Source organism: Chrysemys picta, chromosome 1, assembly GCF_011386835.1.
Source record: "Chrysemys picta bellii isolate R12L10 chromosome 1, ASM1138683v2, whole genome shotgun sequence".
Classification (NCBI taxonomy): domain Eukaryota; kingdom Metazoa; phylum Chordata; order Testudines; family Emydidae; genus Chrysemys; species Chrysemys picta.
Window position 1 is genome coordinate 113222059 of NC_088791.1, and position 22440 is coordinate 113244498.

Below are 22440 nucleotides of genomic sequence, written 5' to 3' on the forward strand. Positions count from 1 at the left end.
TATACTCTGTCCTTCCCTGTTTACAAGACCCCTCCCATCTTCCAGTTGTCAAACAGCCAAAACACCCAATACCTCTCACCCAGTGAGCAGGCATCTTTGTGCGCCCCATCTGGGTTTTCATAAATGTACATCTGAGTAGGAATCTACCCTGGGCTCTGTACCAGGCTCAACCCTTGGCCTGTTTTCCCATGTTGCTTTCACCTTTTTCCTCCCTGTTTTCCATCCTGAGGTTATGGCCAGGACCAACACAGGGGAGAGGCTGGTTGGAGCAAGAAGTTCAGGCTGGAGGAAGAAGAGGTAGCAGCCCCCCTGTTAGAGGAAAGCAAGCATTTGGAATTCACTCTAGTAGGTAGTCTTGACTTTGACCTGGCTCCTGTGGCCAGAAACCAAACCTTTTCCTCATAAACCACTTTCTAATGACCCCTTAGCAGGGACTGGTCGGTCCTTATGGAGAATAGATGTGCAGTGCATTTATTGGGCAGTGGGCACTTTAAAGCTTAGTAATGGTTTCTCCTGTGCCTGCTCAATGTGTTTTTTTTCAAGTGTCGATGACTCTAATTCAAACCATTTTTTCCCTAAACTTGGCAAAGTGCTACATACAAACTTGGCACCGAGGGCAATTTACGTGCTCGTGGAGAATAAGCTCAAAGTTTAAAAGTTCAGCTGTTTTCTGCTTAGGCAAAACCAAGGATAGCAGGGTATTAACAGCAGGAAGTGTTTGTGTGCGTATGTGTATATAATGTAATGCTCTCAACTCACTTTTCTTCACTTTCCAAAATAATTCACTTTTGCATGAAGACCAAGAATAGAAATTGGAAGAACAAAAGGAGAATTTCTTTGGAAGGCTACAAACATGTTAAATTGGGCACAGAAGAGAAGGTTTTATGAAGAAGACACTTTTTGTAACATTACATATAACCCTGTGTCATGCAGGCTGTGCTACACTACTCAGGCTCTTGTTCTTTCCCACCCATTCCAAAAGTACAGATAAGCCTTCTGAAGGGATTTCCTAACGCTATGCATCTGCCAAAGAGTGTCTGTGAATTTGCTGCCTAGTTACATTTTGCGTTACTATCCTGTTTTCCCCTTCAAATTGTCCTCACCGCCTCCATCCGTATTTGTTGTAGGTTGTGTAACATCTGTGGAGGACAGGGGAAAGTCCTGTCACTGTTCTAGTTATCTACCCAAATCTTGTGTTGGGGAAGGATGGGGCACAAAAATGCATTGCAGTTGTCTACTGTAAAAGGGTCTACCACAGAAGCTACTCTAAAGTGGAAATCTCTTTACCTCAAATGAAATGCTGCTGCCTTATGGTTCTGTATTTTGGTTTTATCCCATGGCTGTGTAAAACTGAAGTATGTAGTCCAGCATAGCTTTGTATAACTGTAGACAAAGATCATTAGCTTGTAAACTGTATGAACACTCCCTTCTCTCACACAGTGGTGGTGAATCTAGGAAATGTTATCGTTCTCAATCATTTTTTGTCTTTTTAAGGTGTTGGTGCCTCTGGTTCTGCTGCAGCAATTCTTGATGGAGCTGACAAAAAGAGGCCAGGAGCCACTTGGTGCACTTTTGCAGTTTGGAGTGACGTACTTAGAAGACTATGCTGCAGACTACATCATCCAGCAAGGAGGATGGGTAAGAAGGCAGTGGTTGATTGATTGCATAGCCCTTTGAGAGTGTGCTTCCATATATGTTTAGCTCACCCTCTGTCGGTCATTCTACTAATGAGGTTTAGAGGATTTGCGAGTGGGTCAAGAGGTAGAGATAAGGGCAGTGATTTGCTAGCCTCCAAAAAGGAAGGCTTATACTCTTAAAGGGGGATAGATGGTTTGGGATATGGGGTGGTCCATTGAGTTGAAGTGGGTCTCTAATGGAAAACAATCACTGATCCTTGTATTGAGCAAATCAAGATACAAATTCTACTCCTGTGTGGTTAGCTTCTTTCCTTCTGTATAGAGTGTTGCACTTTGGAAACAAATATACATAGGCCAGTAACCACAGATGTACTGTGTGGGAGAGTTTGGTCTCTTTAATTTTTTGTCCTGCTCTGGTGGGTGCTGGAAAGTGTGTGTACAATATTTTCCCCTCTTTGACATAAGCTTTGGAATGTCTTTGGCAGAGGATGATCTTTCATAGTAATTCCGTTTAGGAATGTCAGTAGGCATCACTTTAGAGACTTGAGTGCCTTTTATTATACATCATGTTATCCAGTAAGTAATTAAATCTTGCACTAAATCTTGTTGCATAGTGATCTGGAGCTTGAGATTCGTGGTGTATTGAGAGGTACATTTTTCAAAAATAAATATTCACACACTTTGTACTGGAGTGTGGTAGATCCAATTTCTGATCCATATTGGAGTCCACCAAAAATGTGAAACCCCTTATTCCCAGCCCCCAGCATTTTGTGTTCATAGTTGACATGCTGGGTCTCCCAGGGTAGACCTACACTGTGGGAGGTTGGGCTTCCGGATTTTGTCTCAGGAAGGTAGAACATTGCCAGATTGAAATGGAATTAATCTGGGATTAGTGAAATGACTCCAGCAAGTTGGTTTTATTGTAAAAGTAAGCTGGTCAGGAAAATCCAGTGATTAAAAAGTCCTAACAGAGAAAAATCACATTTGAACAGCTTCTCATATTTCAGTATTTTCACTGGATTTTTCTTTGGCAGTGGAGTTCCATACTCACTTCCTCCTTTTCCCCAACCACTTCTCCTCTTGGCAACAGGATGTACTGGTTTCTTATATTGGTGCCAATAGGTTATTTTTCTGGTCCAATCAGCCAATTTGTCTGTCTGACCTTCAGCTTGTGCAGGATGGGCAGGGACAGTTGTACTTGGCATGCATTTCAGACCTTGGTTTAATTAGTAACTGCACTAAGATTCAAATGTGCATTGCTTTTGGTTAAATCTCTGTTTGCAATTTTAAGGAAGAAGACTGGTGGTGGTGTGCCTTATATAAAGCTGCTGCTCTTGATGCCTGACCTCTGAAAAGGCTATGCGCCATTCTTCAGCTTCCTTTTTGAAGCCTTTTATAAACATACTTGTTACAGCCCAGAGCTTCTGAAAACAAGCAGATTCCCAGTATGGCCTTGGAGGGAGGGAGAGTGTGCTTTGTGTTGGCTGTGTGACTGTGCATGTGTGTATGTAGACTGCATTCCGTCGACCGTATGCTTGTCTATATGCATCCACTCAGGCATAAAATCAGAATGACACAAGTGGCATAGCAAACAAGCCGGAGCTATTTTTGAAATAGAGCAGAAAAGGCAGGGAAAGAAACGAGGTGATGGAAACTTTCCAACTGAATAAATATGGCAGCAATGACCCATCATCATTTGCTCCATAGATGCAGTGCGGGCGCCTGTGCACGTGTTTTTTCTAAGAGGGAGTATGTTTTTTGCCCTTTGTTTCATGTAATGTAAATATTCAGTTTCATTAGGCAATATTTTTTATATTGGTTTTGGATTAGAGAGATCATGTTCCAGGTGCTAGCTACACTTGAAACTGTGGGTGGAGAATGGGTTACTGTTTTGGGCTCCTGAAATGAAGGTAGCTCAATTATTTGTATTTAAAGGGAAAAGAAGTATCGGAAACCATGGCAAGCTATTAGCCAAAACCTTTTTCATGGCTATTTCTAAGCAGTACTCTCCCTAGGAGTTCGGTGTGGATTGTAGCAAGTTACCATTAGTGCCACTCTGCCATGTTACATCCTCACAGCTCTAATCTCCAGTGAATGGTGACACAGGGACAATGAGAAGTGCAGTCATAGTGCTGCCCAAGAGCTGTTTGAGGATAAGACAGACAGGTAACCAGTGCTGTCTGGTTCATTATTCTTGTCACCTTGAAGCTGTGCAAATGGAGCAAGCAGCATATGCAGTAGTGCCTGTTCAGAGCTCATTTAAAACTGAAGAGATACCAGAGCGGCTTACGCCTGTCAGCTTGTGCACCAAAGGCAGAGGAAGAGGACTTGCTGAGCCTCCTTTGCAGAGGCAGGCCTTTGGGGACGCAGGGTCTCAGAAGCCAGGAGCATCATGTGGGCTGGAATCCACCCTAGCTTTTCCAAGGGCGTGTGGGCTTTTAAACTGGAGCCAGCATCTTCCAGGAAGGAAATATTAAGTAACAAGGAGGAGGGAGCTAGCTGAGCCTTCCCTCTCTCCTACCATTTTCCTATAGAGCCAGGATTTTGGGGACACATGAGCCCCATCAACCTCGGTCTGCAAACAGCATCCAGAAGGAGATGGTTCTACAGTGTCAGGGGTCCTGATTATGTCAGCGGTTCGAGACTCTTTGAAAGGGGGAAATGGGCTAGGTAGTGGTCAGGAATTTTAACATTAGAGGCTAAATCGCTGTGGGAGGGGAATGAAGGTTGGAGCTTCCCCATGGAAGTCAGTGAAGTTAGCATACAGTATGGTGGGGTGGGAGGCAGCCTCCACTACTCTCCAAGAGCCTCTGAGGCTCGAACTGCCTTTTAGATTTATCATCTCTCTGCTCAGTGGTGATGTGTGCAGAGTGGGAAGGTTCTTGGGAAGGTGGTGCAGAGAGGCAGAGGGACAGAGGATTGGCTCACTGTATTGAGGGAGGGCAAGTGTTCATGGATAAAGGGATGGTCGCTTCCCGGCTCTTTGAGCTCTGGTCAAGTGAAAAATTCTCTAAGTTTGAAAATTGAGATTTAAAGTAACTTGTGTTTGTAGAGGAGAGTTAGCTCAGGAGATAATGGCTTGATAGAAAGGCATTTGGGAATAGCTTTATATTTATCAAAACATAGGGTGCACCTATTGTTATCCTGGTCACTTGGCTTGTATATTGCATTCCATTCTCTTGTTCAGCATTTGTGTTTTTGTCTTTTTAATTTGTATATTCTTCAGGGCAGGGATGGTCTTCCTCTTTATTAAGAAAGTGTATGCCACATGCAGTTGAAATATAAATAATAGCTACTAAGAGTGGAAACGATTACTCCTATCTGGTTTGCAATCCCTGAAAACCCTGTCCGTCTGAAGATAGATGTGGGTTAAGTTTTTAGGGCTGCAGGAAAGAAGTGGGCAATTTCATTAGATTGCCATCTCACTTTCTCTTTGTAGAGTGATAGGTTAGTAGACTATATCTTTTGCATTAATTTGCGCATTGTCAGTTTATGCATGGTTTCTGCTACAGGGCAGGTATGATATTTAAAGCTCTCCAGACAGCTCACTAAGTGAGTTGTGGGCATGATTCTTTCTGTCCTGACATTGTGCTTATTAAAACTTGAATAGTCATGTGAAAATCTTGTTCCTTTCTCATTTGGACCCATTGCAAAGCAATTCCCCAGGCTGATTTGGCAGCAGCATAGCTCTTCTGTTTGCCCTGAAGCTGTATTAGGGCACAAACAAACTGACGTGCAGTGCGCGTGCTCTCCCCCTCCCTCTCTAGTTCTGTCTCTCTGTTCTGATTTCTCCAGAGCTTAGTGCTGCTGTATCAGAAGCGACTCTTGGTCTCCTGGAAAAGTGCAGAGTAAGACCAGACAGCTTGGTAAGGCTTTTTTTCCCCAGGCAATTTCTTTGATAGTTTTCAAGCTCAGCATGTCCTGTTCCCCAGAGTTAGGTTTCATCTGCATTGAAAAGAATCTTTGGGAAAACCTAGGAGAAGAATTACGAGATTGATTTCTTGAAATTTAGCTGCATTATTGGTTTTTGTTGTTTTCTTTTTCCCCCTCAGCTTTGCATTCTTGTCACCAGTCCTGCTTTTGGCTTGTATGAGAGAGGGCTGAATGTGAAATGTGTGTCTACGCTTTTTTTAATATAAGAGAGGTGCATTTGGAACTCTCAAGCATTTGCCTCTCTTCTCACTTGTAAAAGCTTGATTCTTGAATATTCATTGTGACTCATAGCTGAAAGTGTCCCCCCTCTTTCTGGGTTGGTGCTGAGTTTGTAAGAAGACTTCGAAACTATAAGGAACTGGCCCCTAGTGCTTGGATCTCGGTTTAATTTTTAATTTTGATTTGCTTTGTCTGGAAGAGCCAAATGTTAATTCAGAGGGCTTATATGTAAGGTATTAGACTTCAAGCTGCTATCTATGTCTGGAACTCTTGCATGGGATGGAGAGAAGAATTTTTTTTCCCACTGGTACTTTGGCATTTTCCCTTCTATTAGGGGGGTGAATAGGGTCTTTACCGGAGTTTGGACCCCTTCTTGCTTCTCAGATTGGCAACTTGTGAAAGCAAGACAGTCAGTTTGCACTATGGGAGATTAAAATAGCCTTCTGCAGCATCCCAGGGACTCTGCCTTGGAGATGACTGTGCAGAAATCTACAGACATACTGTGCATTGTAGGAAAGACAAACAAGTTTAATGTGGTGGAAATACAAGGAAGGAGAATCTAACTGAGAAAGTTTGTATAAGGAGGTTTTATTTCAAAATAACTGTATTCGGTGGCAGCACATCTGAAGCAAAGCCGATGCTGTTTGATTAATAAGAATGGCCATAATGGGTCACACCAATGGTCCATGTAACCCAGTATCCTGTCTTCTGACAGTGGCCAGATGTCTCAAAGGGAATGAACAGAATAGGGCAATCAAGTGATCCATCCCAGTCATCCAGTCCCAGCATCTGGCAGTCAGAGGCCTAGACACACCCAGAGATTGGGGCTGCATCCCTGACCATCTTGTCTAATAGCCATTGATGGACCTTTCTGCCATGAACGTATCTAATTCTTTTTTTAATCTAGTTATAGTTTTTGACCTTCTCAACATTCCCTGGAAACGTGTTCCACAGGTTGACTGTGTATTGTGTAAAGAAATACTTCATTTTGTTTTAAACCTGCTGCCTGTTAATTTCATTTGGTGACCCCTGGTTCTTGTGTTGTGACAGGGTAAATAACACTTCCTCCTTCACTTCCTCCACACCATTCATGATTTTATAGACCTCTCTTATCCCCCCTTAGTTGTCTCTTTTCCAAACTGAATAGTCTTAGTCTTCTTAATCTCTCCTCATGTGAAAGTTGTTTCATACCCTCGATCCTTTTTGTTGCCTGTCTCTGTATCTCCCTAGATAACTCCCTTGGCACCACAGAACAGATTTGTACAGGCAGCTTTTTTGGTGGCAATATAGCACCTGCGTGCCGTGCTTGGTAATAGGGAAGGAGTTTTGGATGCTGGGTGGTTGGGCAGTGCTGGGTAGGAAATTAGATCTCTGAGGAAAAAAGGAGAAAAGTTACACGTATTCAGACTCTCTAAAGTGAAACTGGTTGAAAAAGCAACCTTTTTGTTGTTGAATTAACTCGAGGGATTTAATTGGTAAGGCTAGAATCTTAAATGGTGGTAATTTGAACCGGCTCACTGCAGATACTCGGAAGAGGGAGTGCAACAAGATCACTTCATGAGGCCACATTAGCCCTTAGATGTGGTGGAATCACTGGTTATAATGCCATTGTGGTGATTTTTGACGTGTTAGACATGTTTGGTCATGTTTTCTTTGTATAAAAATAAATCAAAGGCAGACTACACACCAGCGATTGCGGGTTATTCCCTGTTTCAGAGTGAGATGGATAATCTCCTTTCTGTTCATTCTCAAACTTTTTTCAGAAAAATGGAAAAAAAAAATTTTTTCTCCCAGGTCTCTGCATCCCCAGTCTGCTCATAACATTTAATATTGGAAACGTTCAATCCTTGATGATCTGGACAGTGGGATTTCTGGATCTCAGAATGACTAAATTAACATTTTCTTTGACCACTTGGACTTCCAGCCTTATCTATTTGATGTATTAAAATGTTTTAAGAGCTTCCCGGCTCTCCGAGCTCTGGTCAAGTGTTGTATCCTGAAATGTATAACTTAGCTGTTTGATGTGTGATGATGGTGATTTTTGTTTGTTTGTGTTTTGTTTTGGAAGAACCCTGGGGGGGACAGCTCTCCTTAAGATGGTTAACATAAAGAGATAGGCATTCCTATCTTCACAGATTCTTCTTTCTGGCTTATCTGTGGCTCCACCTATTCTAAGAGCTCTGTTTTGAACCACACAAAGATATGCTCAAAGCCTGTAAAGATATACTTTATGCAGGGCGGGGTGCTCGTTGACCCTTTTGTAACCCCTCTCTCTAGAGAACTGAGACTGTATTGGTGATGCATCTGGGCTTAGCATGGGTCTGTAAGTGTACTGGCATCTGGAACAGATTAAATGGATTCTGTAGCATGTGGGACAGCTTGGGCTGAAATGAGGCAGCAGTGATTTTGTATAACAGTAAGGAATCTGTTTCTAGGCATATCCTCTCTTTCTTGAATTGGCTCTGAGTGCACGTCACACTTCCATTTAAAGTAAAGCTTCTCCTGAATTTTAGGCCTTGAAACCCGGACCGACGAGAGGGGGGGGGAAAGCCGGTACAAATTACCGGGGCCTGGCAGTCCGGAAGGGGGCCCGGCTTCCCCCCCCCCCCTTGTCGGCCCTGTTTAGCCGGTCCGCCCTTGCTGGGGGGCCCGAAATTTTTTTTTCACCGGGGCCCGAACCCGCTCTCAGCGGCCCTGCTTTTAACCATATGGCTTCTGCATCCCTGTATCTAGGAAAACCTAGCAATGCAAGACTGATGCTGGGGTCCTCAGAATATTCTGATTGCAGGAGATCTCAGGGCGTTCTTAGTGCATGACAGTTTATAACTTCTTGGTGCCTTTTGTTTCTTTGGACAACTTGATCTCATAGACACAAATACAGTAGAAAGCATTGTTCCAGGGTAAAGTTTGTAATTTAGGACCGTGAAACTTCTTAACTGAGAAGTATGCACCCTGATTTTTTTTTATACAGTAAAGGTGGCTGAATGCATCCTCCCCTCATTTGGCAGATCAAAAATGTTCCTGATGTTGCCCACACCCATTGCCTCATCTTTTTTTTCCTCTTGCCTCCTAGTAAGGCATTAGCCTTCTCATGATTACATATGGAGCTATTTAACTACAAGGGATTCAAAGGATATTAAAGGGACATCAGTTTCTCCACAAGGTGGTGCTCCGGTGTGGCTAATAAGCAGAATTTTTTTTATAGAGAGCTTGTGTTTTATTTATTATTTTTTTTAAAAAAGCAATGCCTGACTGTTGAAGGGAAAGTAGCCCTGCTCTTAGATCTAGTAGTAGTGCTACAGCTCACTGCTGGTAAACTATAGTCCCACAGTAACAGGCAGGCAGTTTGTGGTGTGGTTTAGTGACTGAGTGGTTGGTGCTGTGGATAAAAGATGACTCATCTCTTTAGTTCAAGACCTAGGCAGCTTTTGTGTGTGTGTGTTTTTGTTTTTGGAAAGTGAGATTTGAGAGAAGGTAAAACTGTTTTCTGAACGGATCATGCCTTGCACTACAGGGACTGTGTGAACAAAGGACTAGATCTTGGGGGACACCGCCACTTGCCAGGCTAAACATCATTAAGAGCTGACCCAGAGAGACTTTCCCTTTACAGAACATTTTTGTTAAATGTAAATTATTTGTCAATTGGAATATTAGTTACCTTCTTTTTAATGCTACTGCATGTTCATTCCTAACTAAACTTCTCTAGTTCTCAGAATGCCGGCCTTCTCTGAGATGGGAATAATGTGGCATCAGCTAACTGGAGACACCTGGCAGGTGTGTCTGAGCAGGGCCCTGAAGGAGATAGAGCTTGGGGAAACACTCCTGAGAAGACAACAGTTATACGCTGCTGCTTACCCACGCTGTTAAGCCTCTGCTGATCAAGCTGGCTCATGGGCTCACAAAAGGGCTGGGTGGGTATTTTCCTAAGTAGATTACTTTCTGTGTGGCTGCAGTCCAAGCCCATGCATAACTCTCTGTACGTGCCACATTCCATTAGCACAGATGGATAAATGTGAAAGGCAGCCATCAGCCAGAAGTTCTGATCGTGACATGAATGATGCATGGAATGCTGGGTGGCTGCAAAAGTATGGCTGTGCCCTCTGTGTAATGGGGGGAGGAAGCTGGAGCAATTTACTTGTCCAGCCGAGCTGCATAAGTAGGTCACATGCTAACCTCAGGAGCAGGAGTTGCAAAACATCTAAGTCCAAGTAAAATAACCTTTTAAAAGATAAGGGAAGGAACTTGCTGTGTTACCTTGGGCTAGTCAATAGTCTGGGATAGAACTCTTGCATCTCAGCCCCTTGCACTAGTTAGTAGACACGTAGCTTCCCAACACTGTTGCATTAGGCCCCGGTTTTATACAAAAAGTCAGGAAATTCCAAAGTATGGCTTCCAAAGCCTCTTTGTGTGTTGTGGCATGTACTCTTATCGTTCTCCTTTGCTAGGGTTGTCAAACTTTCTGAGGACTTGTCTATATGAATATTTAGTTTGCCACAAGCTGGGTCTGAATCTACTCCACACTAGCCTGTAGCAGGCTAACTGTCCATGTGGACCCTGCTGACATACTTCAGTAGTTAATGTGCTTTGATCTATTCCACTTTCAAAGAGGACAAGATCAAAGTGCATTAACAAACCGTTAATGCACAGCAGCAGGGTCTACAAAGTGCAGGGTAAGATTCACATCCCATTTTGCCATGAACTCAGGACTGGTCTACACTAGAAAATTAGGTTATTTAACTACATTGGTCAGGGGCATGAAAAATCCGCACCCTTGCGTGGCATAGCTAAACCGATCTAAGTCCCTGTGTAGCCAGTGCTAGGTCGATGGAAGAATTCTTCAGTTGACCCAGCCGCTGCCTCTCTGAGAGGTGGATTACCTACCCAAAGGTTCTGAACTATGGGTACATGTACCCCTGAGGGTACACAGGTCTTCCAGGGGGTACATCAACTCATCTAGATATTTGCCTAGTTTTACAACAGTCTATAGAAAGCATTAGCCAAGTCAATACAAACTAAAATTTCATACAACTTGTTTATACTCCTCTATGTACTATACACTGAACTCTAAGTACAGTATTGATATTCCAATTGATTTATTTTATAATTGTATGGTAAAAATGAGAAAGTAAGGAATTTTTTAGTAATAGAGTGTTGTGACACTTGTATTTTTATATCTGAGTTTGTAAATAAGTAGCTTTTTAAGTGGGAGAATGCAAGACAAATCAGACTCCAGAAAAGGGTGTAGTAGTCTGGAAAGATTGAGAGCCAGTGACCTACCCTGATGGGAGAATTCCTCCCGTCGGTGTAAGTAGTGTCTACACTGAAGTACTACAGCTGTACTAGTGTAGCGTTTTAAGTGTAGACAAACCCTAAATGTTTGTGTAGACAAGCCCTAAGATGTGGTTCTACATCTTACTAGACTACTTCTTGGACACTTCCCCTGCCATTCACAATTGTGTGGATAACCTCCTCTGCCATTCACAATCACATAATATCCCTGTGGGAGGTGCAATAATTTTCTGCAAAGAAAAGTAACACAAGGAGATTAATATTTTTTTAAAGTTCTTTTAATACACCTGGCTGTAGGGCTAACTGCACTGTAGGCCCCTTTAGTTCCTCTTGAGTGCACCTCTGAGGTGACAGGTCTGGCTTTCTGCACCTCATTCTGGGTGGAACCACATGCTCCAACCACTTTGACTGAGTCTCTGGGCTGCAGCCCTCCTGGTTCCCAATAGTGTGAACAACACAGGCCCAGTTTGGTTCTGGCCTCTGTAATAGTTCCCCTTTGAGAGCCTCTGATTGCAGTGATACAGAAACGGTGTCATCAAAACAAAATATTAATCATACTTAATCAAGGTACAAAGCTCGTAGAACAAAGGGGTGGGGAAGGCCTATATGCATGGGTTCTTCTTACACCTTAAACTTTCCTTGCTAGCTGCTATAAGATCCCTTCAAACCAGCTAACTCCATCTCTGGCTGAGAGAAGCAGGCTGTCTTGCTCACAGAATCTCAGTCTCTCTCTCTCTCTCTCTCTAACCCCTTGCTAGCTGGTCAGCTTTTGCTGGCACCAGAGCAGTCTTTCTCCTAGCTCAGGCCAAATCCCCTTCCTTTCCTGGGGTTTTTGTGCCTTTGATCCCAGGCTTTAGCCCTGGGAAGAGTAAACCATTCTAGCCTGGATATGGCCAGATAGACTGTTTCTTCTCCATTGATGGCCCAACCATGGCTATCTTAATTCCTTTGAAGGTGTTTAACCCTAAGGTCTTATCTTTGCCATTGTTTTCATTTCCTCTGGATTTTCCCCTTGTGGCTTCCTTTAAATTAACTCTATGTATTCAGGCAAGTTAATGTCAAACAGATAACCTGAAGGGCATGTGATATTTATAAAAAAGGCTACACATAACTCCCTTATTTTCACATATGGATCATTTGAAATAGGAATTCATGTTTTGTCCATAATTCCTGGGTATGCATATCTGTAGGTATAGGAGTGATTTTTACCATTCTTCAATGGGTATGGGGGAACACAAGTCCTGGTTCTAGTCAACTTTTGACTTGGATTGCCCATCTGAAGCTGAATTATTACATTTTGATTAAGTGACAAAGATCTTCCAGTGGAGTAGCAGCTTTGGGCAAGGATTCCTGACTGAGGCTCTGCTAGGGTTTAACAGTTATCAGCACTTGTTCATAGGGGACCCATTGCTAATGATGGTTGTCGGCAATGAGTCAGTTTCCTGGTGCAGGCAGACATACAGATACTGAATCCAAGCTGAAAGGCTGTGTCTGAATAACTTTAAAGCAAATCTCCCACCATTACACTACCAGTGGTGCCGCTTCATCAATGCACTAGTGTAGCTCAGCCTGTAACATTTATATGGCCATGACCTCTAACCCTGGGTCTAGACAACATGTTGATAACAATGCTAGTGGATGAACTACATAAGCGCTCCCACAATCGCTAACAGTGGTAGCCCTGCAGTGGTGGGACACTTCATATTGTTAATAGCATAGTGTCCTGTCTTTAAAAGAGCTGTAGATGGCTCAGATTATAGCCCGAAGCAGGGAATAGAAGCCGCCTTGCTGGTGCAAGCAGGAAATTAGTTTGACACCTGTGAGATCTACATTCAGTAATTCTTGTTTTTCCTGCTGTTAAGGGAATTCTGAAAAAGTTGCTGGACCTTTTCTTTGCTTGCCTGCCTAGCTTTGAGAAACAGAGGTAATGTAGGCTCTTGTGTTGTGAACTTCAGTTCACGTGTCTGTAATCACAGCTTTGTCAACCAGTAAAGGCAGAAATTTCCCTTCTGTGGGAATTCTATGCTCAACTAGAATGGAAAAAGGTGGGGTTTTCCCTACCTTTCCAAGACCTCTTGTAGTTCTCCCCTCCCACCCACCAAGTCTGTTTTACTGCACCTGCTGGCATTCCCGTGATGCCACAGGCACACCTCTTCCCAGATTTCTGTCTCTAGAGGCAGAGGTTCTTCTGAATTTTCCTTTGGCTTCTGGCTTTTCAGACACTTATTTTCCCACTATTTTCTCTTTGGCATTGGTCTTCACAGGAGCACCTGGGGACAGGGCTGGATACTCCTCTAACTTAAGGATAGATTCCCAAGCTGCTTACTTGCACTGACACTGATTGAACCAGTCACAACTGTATCTCCAAAGTTCCAGCTCCCTCGCTCTGTTCTGTGTTTGCAGCCCATGCCCCCACATCACAGCTTGTTGTGCAAAGTCTGTAGGGTTGCTTTTTTCAGCAGCTACCTGGACTTTGGGCAGATTTTGAGCCATGGTCCTGCTTTTGTTTCTAACTAACGTTCTTGCACCATGAAAGCTAACACAGGACCGATCAGTCTGAGGGAGAAGAATCATGGGTTGTGTGGGGACACGCCAGAGGGCCACAATGGCAGGTTCTGACTGTTCCCAGTACTCCCAGGAGGCGCCCTTGTTACAGTCCCCTTTCTGTGCCCTGCTTTTCTTGATGTTCGTACTTCAGTTAATCTGAGAGCAGGCAGACTCTCCGCCAGTAAAACATTCACTCTATTTAAAAAAAAAAAAAAAAAGGAGGATTTGCAGTTTTCTCTCCCTCTCAAGATGCCTAATGTCCCAATGCCTTTCAGGCATCCTTGTCTCATCCTGTAGTCGCTTTGACTATTTGCACGCAAGGTAAGCTATATCAGCACCCTAGTCGTGAGTGCCACCATTCTCCTCAGATAACTCACCTTCTGTCCTCATTGGTCTACTCTTTGTGAAAAGAGTGAGGTTCATCAGCCCCTGCTCTAGTATCATAGTCATCGAGTTTAAGGCCAGAAGGGCCCAGCAGATCATCTGTTTTGACCTCCTGTATATCACAGGCCACAAGTACCACACAGCATCCACACACTAAACCCAACAACCAAAATCAGACCAAAGTATTACGACCCACAGGAGACTAGACTATTATGTGCCACAGCAGAGAATAGGAAGAACTGAGGTGCACCAGGGCTCGAGTTCCCTGCAATGGCAGGGAAATGTCTCATGGATAGGGACACAAACACCATCTCTTAAAAAGCAAGTTGACCTTCTCCTAATCCAAGATTGCCCCCTGGTGCCACCGATGATCACTATACTTTCTGGCCAAGGTTGGGGGGTTCTATTCTGAGCACTCAGACTTGGGTCATCTCTTCCCAAATGGTGGGTGTAGTATATGCCTGCAGTTCCATAGGTGCTTCACCACAGGCTGTTGTAAAGCTGCTGAGTAGGAGGAAAAAATTACCAGGATGACATCTCGCACTGCCTCAGACTTGGAAAAGGTTGGAAAACCCAGCAGTTTTCCAATCATAATGGAACAGTGGCTTTTCATTCAGAATAGGGAAAACTACAGGTACGGAAACTAATTGTCTTGTACATATTTTATTTAATTTTTCCATCTCCAAAATGTGGTTAATGGTTGGTTCCAGGTTATTAAAATCCTTCTAAGCTTTCCATCTGGCCCTAGTTAATCTGTCTCTAGCAGCTCTGCTGCAGGGTCACATCTGTGGACGAATTTACGGAAATGCCCTAAATATCATTCATTTTGTACTGTGGCTGCTTTAAAAAAAAATTGTAGCTTTATCCTCCTGATTTCCTAAAAAACTCACTAATGCAGCTCAAGAAATGTTAATCTTGTGTCCTAAATAATTCATGATGTATTGTCTGGCTTTTCCACTAAAACTTTCTGACTCTTGCTTCATTTTTTTTTAATTCAGAGATCAAAGTATTCAATACGCCCACTCAAATATTTGATTTTTCTGATGTCCAAATATGGTTTTCATTCTTGGGCCTGAATGGCTGTGTCTACAGTGCAGCTGGGAGCATGCCTCTCAGCCTGGGTAGACAGACTTCAGCTAGCATGCTAGAAATAGCAGTGTGGGTATTGTGGCACAAGTGGCAGCTCAGGCTAGCCACTCAAGTCCAAGCTTGCCAGACCTGCTAGGTCTGAGGTTGGGTGGCTAACCCATGCTGCTGCCTGTGCAGCAGTGTCCACATGGCCAACTTCAGTGCTCTAGCTGGAGCAGAGCTAGCATGAGTTTGTCTACCCAGGCTGGGCGGTACGCCCCCCAGCTGCTGTGTAAACACACCTGAAAGGACCCTTGCTCTCTCCCCCTGCAGACATTGAGTATTCAGTTAAGCTGGGCCTTATGGTTTTGTTGGCGATATAGAACTGAATGAACAGAGCCATATAAGTCTGTGGGGAAACTCTGTGACCTCAAACTTTAAATGTTTTACTTTGTAAGCTAAATCTTTTCAATACAGAACAAGAAATTTTCATATATAGAGTTTTTCTCCTCCTCCCCCATGCCTCAGTCATTATATTTATATTTTTTTCAGATGTCCTTCAAACCCTGAGGCTGACGCATATTTTCCCTTTAGTCTTCCCATTCCCTCTCTACCCCCTCCAAAACTGTTGTACTGACTTTTCTTATAACTAAAATGTACATCCGAACTTTGCTTCTGAGTCAGCAGAAGCAGTCACTCCAGGGAAACGCAGATCCTCGTCCAGCAGCGCATACTGCTTCCATGATTCTCCCAGATCTGTTGGTTCAGGCATGAGGGAACAGGTTAAAATAATTAACTCTGATCCCTCACATATTAATGTAGTCCAGTGTTATCACTGAACTGCCCCCTTGTTTTCTGTTTTAACTGATGCGCAACTAGTGATGCTTTGTAACTGGTCTAAACATGGTTCATGATGGCTGCAAGAATGTTGGATTAAATCATATGAGCTAGAGCTTTCTTTCATCATTCTTGTAGTTTATTAGGTGGCTTACCAGCCCATGGCCCAGCTGAGGTAATACCTTGCCTATTACAAGCACTCTGGTGGGTTTACTTTGCATGAGCTTTGTCAAACTACCTCCTGTTTTTCCTTTTTAAGAACAACATTGATTATCCTTTGTTGTAATTCAGAGCCATTGAGAGGAAAGGGATAAAGCAGATGAAAATGGTGGAGGATCTGCAGAGCTCCAACAGAGGTGGAGAACCTAGTGGAGTAGGCAAAGCGGGAAATACTACTAAGGGAACATTTTTAGATACTATGTTTGAGAAGAGGTTTGTTATAAACACCAGGGATGACAATTATAAAGACAGACAAAGCAAGTTAAAAATACTCTGTTCAGGTTCCTAGTATCACATCCATCACTGTGGTATCTGAGCACCTTTGAATGGTGGATTAAGAAACATGACTGGTATTTGTCGTGGTTCCTTCTCCATTCCTGTCCCTGAGGGTGGGGAAGGCAATTGCATATGGATTGTTTTGTTGTGAGTACTATAAGCAGGAAATAAATTGGTTATGGCCTGAAAAATGCAAAACTAATACTGGGTAAAGGGGAGGATAAACTCAGACTGCAGAAACTGAGAAGAGAATTTAGCCCATAATTCAGGTTATTGTCTAGTTTACAATTCTTCTGGGACTACTCAGACTCTGAAAACATTTAAGCTTCTTTGTTATGATCATAGATGGGTGTTATATTTCTATATGCTGCATTATAATGAGAATTCTATCACGATTTATGATGACAAAGAAACAAATGACTAATGATTTCAACAGCAAGTGCACAGTACTAAAAAGTATTTGAGCAGCAGGCTGACTTTTCACTATATCTATCCAAACCAGTTGAGCTATGCCAGGATAATTTTGATCTTCATCCTGAGATTTCATCTGAATAGGACAAGAGGACATTATGTCTGAAACTCTTTTCTTGAACGTGTCTGTCAAAGTTTCTCTTTAGCAGTCTTCAGAGTTGGGTGCAAAGTCTGTCTATCTGGGTTTGATAATGTTTGATTTTTATTGTCTCCTTTTTGGGTAATTTTTTTTCTTTGCCCTGGTTTTTGGAAGAATGGTTGCTTCTCACCAGGCCATTGACTGAGCTTTTTTAAGTTAATGGTGAGTTCAAACTATTTAGTATTTTTCAAATTAAATATAATTTTAGGAAATAGAACTAAAGTCTTGCATTCTCTTGTCAGTAAATTATTGCTCATGGCACAGAGCATGTTTTGGAATTCTAGGTACATGTACACTATCTGCACATTTTAATTTTTCAGCTCATTGAAGATGTTAAATAAACAGCACCTAGCGAACACCTTTATCCGTCCCCAAACCCTACTTGATGACTTGCCCTTTATCATTTCCCCTCTCTGGTTTTGCAGTTAGTTTTTAATACAGATGATACTTCTCACATTCAAGCCACTTTAAATGAATTTTTCAAGTAAGGTATTTATCCTGCATTTTATCAAATGCTTTACTAAAGTCCAGATATTTTGCAAAATTAGTGAAATAAGGGAATAAAGATTTTTAAAACAACCATGTAGTATTTACTCTTTATAAACCCAAGTAGCTTATTCTTTGTGTACTTACTTAGCCTCCATCACCGTAGTATTGCAGTGCCTCACAACATGCCTGTAAGGTAAAATATTATCCCATTTTGTAGATGAGGAACTAAGGCAGAGAGCTTAAATGACTTTCCCATAGGCCCCACAAGAAGCCTGTTGCAGAGCCAGGAATTGAGCCCAGATTTACCAAGTCCCACTTCACTGCCTTAGTCATAAGACCATCACCTCTCCCTTGGCTCATAGTTCCATTAGTCTCTATGATGTACTTATTTTCTTCTTAACTTACCATTACTTTTATGAAGAGACTCTTCCCCTGTCTAGCTCAGCTGTAAGTTCTGGGGTCCTTGGCTGGCATGTGTTATGGAGGCAAGAGATTGAGGGGGAAGATATGAACATTTGTGAGGCATCCAAACATCATTTTAAGTGCTGCTTTATCACAGAAGCACCAGTCTCTTGGGTTGGTCATTAAGGAGTCTGTTGACATGCCTGGCAGAAAGGAGGGAGCGGTTGTTCTTATTTTTATTCACTTTATAGGCACCTGCATTCGTTGCATATTATTAGAAAAGCAATGATAGATTCATAAGGCCTAACTGGCAGTTTGGGCTTATCAAAATGCAAGTGTATTTTTCTTTCTTCCATTGTAACCCTGGCAGTACAGTCCTCCCACACTTGTGGCACCACAGTACATCTGGGCACAGTTACTGTGTGCACTGAATGCTTTCACTAATACTGTAGGCTCATTCTGGCTATTGTTCTTGGTATCACGAATGATCTTGAGTGCAACACTTAATGCTTTAGGATTCAGAAATGAATTACTAGAAACACATAGAGTCCTTCCTTGTATAGTCTGGGGGCATAGTGCTGCTTCCAGCAGAGGAAAGGATGATAACTTAATGGCAGCTTGCTTGTACAGCCTCCCTTTCTGACATGGCAGTGCATAGGTATTGGTTTTGTCAACTGTTGCAGTTGTAAACCAGATTTGGGCACTCTCAGAATGAATTTGTGTGATGGGTGAAGATAGGGAGTTTGGAAGTGGAGCATAGAGAGGCAGTAAACAAAGTAAGCATGGAAAGAGACAGAAGTAGGACAAGGAACTTGAACTCATAGATGTTTGGGGGGGGGGGTATCACTCCTGTATGTACTGTTTATGAGAGGTGATATGAAACACTGCCTCCAAGAAAGAAGGGGTGTAAGTGTTTGAAGTGAGACATTACTTGGAGCAAATTTGGAAAGGTTACTAAGTTTCAGGTTTGGGGGAGTCCATCTTTTCTCATATCTTTCAAGCGATGATGGGATTGTGAAGGGAAACTTGCTGATCAGGCAGAATGTAAGTGGAGAGCTGAAGATACTCGAGAGAAGGGGGCTGAATGGAAGTGGAGGAATAAAGAGTTGTGTAAAGTTCAGTTTTGCAACACTGGCCAAATGTTCTTGGAAAATGAAAAATGACTTTTGGTGGGGAGAAACAATCCAATTTTGTGTTTTGTTTCAAATTCTTTGTTATTAAGTCAAGTGCCACGTGGCTAACATCAGAGTTTTTCCTCTGTTCTTTTTAAAATCTCATTTGTTGTCATACCCACCTGAGGTTTTCCTTTGCCTTTAGAAATAACTTCCTCTTGCAACTTCTCTCTCAAAGTGAAACTCTTCAGAATAATAAAAGACTTGGTCAGTGGTTCTTGGATGGTTGTCTGTGGTCAACTGGGAATCCACAAAGCTGCTTCTGCCCCAAGAGTCTTTCGGTCTTCAGATACTGACATTTCCTACCGATTGGAGTCCAGTAGCAAACCTCTAGGATGTCTAGAGTTTTTACCCAACTAAATAAAAAAACCCTAGGCAGCTCTCTGCCCTTTGTGTGGCTGCTTTTGGTTGTTTCTATGGTTTAATTAAAATTGTCGTCAAATCTTCAATTTTGGCATCCTTCACAGGAGTAACAAAGGATGGAACTCGTTTACAAACTAGTGGGACAGATTTTGAGCAGTAGGGGCTGCAGGTAACTGGTTTAGTATTAATACATGAAAAGCCTCTAAACAAGCAGTATAGAGCACACATAAAATGGGAGAGTGGAGATGAAACCAAGCTTTTGCACCCATTTTGTTAAAATAAATTAACTTCCATTTTTTCTGGTTACTGATGTCCTACATTTTATTCGTATAACTAAGCACTATATTAGTTCCAGAGAAGGGTGGGATCCAAGGAGCAGCTCTGTCTTAAAAAATGGTCCCACTTTCTGAAAACTCCACTTGATCAAGGCAACTCTTGTTACCCAATCTGAAATGTAGAAGAGAGAAATTGCCCCTTGGCAAAGGCCAGCTGATTCTTTTGCAGAGCCTTGTGAGGCTACCAGCTTGTGTTGCTCTTCCATGGAACTGTTATCCGGGAGGATATGCTGTGAACTCTGCTGGTCTTTACTGATCTGGTGTGTTCTCTGCCTTTCTTCCAGGGTACTGTCTTTAGTCTGGATTCTGAAGAAGAGGAATACCACGCAGTCATTGCAGAGGACAGCAATGACATCTACATCCTAACCAGCGAAAACTCTGGACAGGTGAGCCCCCCAGAGTCTCCCACAGTGACTACATCTTGGCAGTCAGAGAGCCTGCCTGTCTCTTTGTCAGCTAGCCAGAGCTGGCACGCAGAGAGCTTGCCGGTATCTCTTGGACCTGAGTCCTGGCAGCAGGTGGCTATGGATCCTGAAGAGGTAAAGAGCTTAGACAGCAATGGAGGCGGTGAAGAAAGGAGCGAAAATAACTCTTCCAACTCTGACATTGTTCATGTGGAGAAGGAGGAGATACCGGAGGGGATAGAGGAAGTGGCAGTGTCATCAGTGGCTCTGGAGACTGAGACTGCACAGGAGGTGTTCCTGGAATCTCCTTCTTTGCTGGAGCTGAAGTCTGAAGCTGGGATTGTGGCTCTTGAAAAAGCGAGCCCCTCTGCACCTTTGCTTACAGAACATGAGGAAGAGGGAGAGGTGGCTGAGGAGCCTGTTGAACCAGAAATCCCCTTGTTGAGTAAACCTGTACAGAAACCAACCCCATCAGACGAAAAGGCTGCACCAGAACCTGAGAAAATACTGCCTCCAGAAGGGGAAACGAAAGTGGGAAAGGAAAGCCATTCGGAAGAAATGGAAGAGAAATCCCCAGCTGGAGAGGAGAAACCCATCCTGTTGCCAGAAGGCAAATCTATACTGCTGTATGGTGGGGCTGCTGCAGTAGCTATTCTGGCTGTGGCAGTGGGAGTAGCGCTGGCGCTGAGAAAGAAGTAATGGGGCTCTCTTGCTGAGGAGTGGGGAGAAAGTGGGATCCAAATTTTTTAGTTGCATTAACTAAAGGTTCAGCTGCCTGCTGTTAACTGGACATTTGTATAACTTAAACGGTGATGGGGTGAAGTTATTTGATAAGGCTGTGGACAATCATGTTTTTTAGTAGAATTGGAGCGGAGACTGTTGGGTTTTTTTGTTTGTTTTTTTTCCTGATTAAAGTACAGGGGTATTTTAAAAAGGTCAAATCTGCACATTTCAGAACCGCGCGCAGGTGCTGAGGAAGGGGGGTGCTTGTACACTGGAAACTGGAACAGAAAATTTCAGGGGCAGGAGAGGGCTGGTTGCTGCTAACCCCTGGAATGTTTAGCTTCCCTGATTGAGCTGCTGTTGCAGCTACCCTGTTTGTCACTTCCCTTTCTGCCCCTTAGACCCTCCTGAAAACAAACCTACAGAATAAACCAGCCACCTTAATCCTGTAGCGTGAGGCTGGTCTCCCTTTTGTCTCAGCTTCCTCTCAGGTACTGCACTGCTCTAACCACCTAGGTTCCTTCTAAACCCTAGTGGGAGAGTGCTCATACTATACCTCTTTTCTCACACCTATTTAGCCCCTGATGCTTCCTGATTCCCATCTTGTAAAGATGCTGCCTCTATATATCTGTTTTCTCTGAGCGCTCTGTTGGTGGGAGAGATGCATAGGCCACCACCTCTGTGCTAGATGGGAGTGTGGGGGAGATGCACTGTTTGCTCATCTAAGAGAACCTTTGGCTCCCTCCTGTGCATCCCACAGATCAGTCACCAGAGAACATGACTCATTTGGGTCACTGTGCCATTTTCATAAGATCTTGATGCTAGTGCTTATTCAGTGGATAAAATATGACTACCCAGGATTTATAATTAAATTCAGAACACTGTGAGGCTGACATCACCTGTGAAATCAAAGATTAAATGGTTGCTTTGTCCTTACCTTGGGCTGCAGTTCTATATTTTCTTGCATGAGTTAAGCACAGAGCGTATTTAGTCTTAACTCGGCCTTGGTTATGACAAACTGACAGAATCCTTGATATTCAAAGTAACTGATGCTAGTAACTAAACCAAACAGCATTAAATATTTCCTTTGTTGTTTGCCTGTGGCTTCTGGCCCTAGGGTGAATGACGTTCTGGGAGCCAGCGTGGTGCAGTTTCGTAATGCAGGTTTTGTGCACTACGCAAAAGTAATTGGTAAATGTTCCTAAATACTTTGCAGATTCAATAAATGATAATAAAGTTACTTTGGAAAAACATTCTATCCCCCTTCGTCACAACCTTTGTTCTTAAAATTTATAAGTAAAATCTTTAAGGTATTACCATGTGCATTAGTTGGCTCAGATCAACCATGCGTGTTCCTATTTCATAGAGCGTGTGTGTGTATATGAATGCATGTGTGTACTGCACCTTTATGGACATGGTCTTTGATTCCCTAGGTAAAACTGCTGGTTTCCTTTCGGTGTTTATGCTGGTTCGGGATAGATGGAGGTAGGTGAAAAGGAACTTGGGATAAAGTGAAAATGAAACCATAATGTA

General features: G+C 43.0%; 1 protein-coding gene across 8 annotated transcripts in view; it reads left to right on the plus strand.

The window, feature by feature from the left end:
- The window catches only part of BCL2L13 (BCL2 like 13), a 105527-nt gene that overhangs the window by 49031 nt on the left and 34056 nt on the right, over positions 1-22440 (plus strand). For 7 of the 8 annotated variants that reach the window (XM_005288018.4, XM_065583280.1, XM_042849514.2 and 4 more), the window contains 2 exons: positions 1495-1638; positions 20065-22160. In XM_005288018.4, the coding sequence (XP_005288075.1) occupies positions 1495-1638; positions 20065-20883 (963 nt within the window). In that variant the 3' untranslated portion in view covers positions 20884-22160. Of the gene's footprint in view, positions 1-1494; positions 1639-20064; positions 22161-22340; positions 22393-22440 lie in introns of those variants that run through there. The other variant, XM_065583294.1, reaches the window with a different exon arrangement.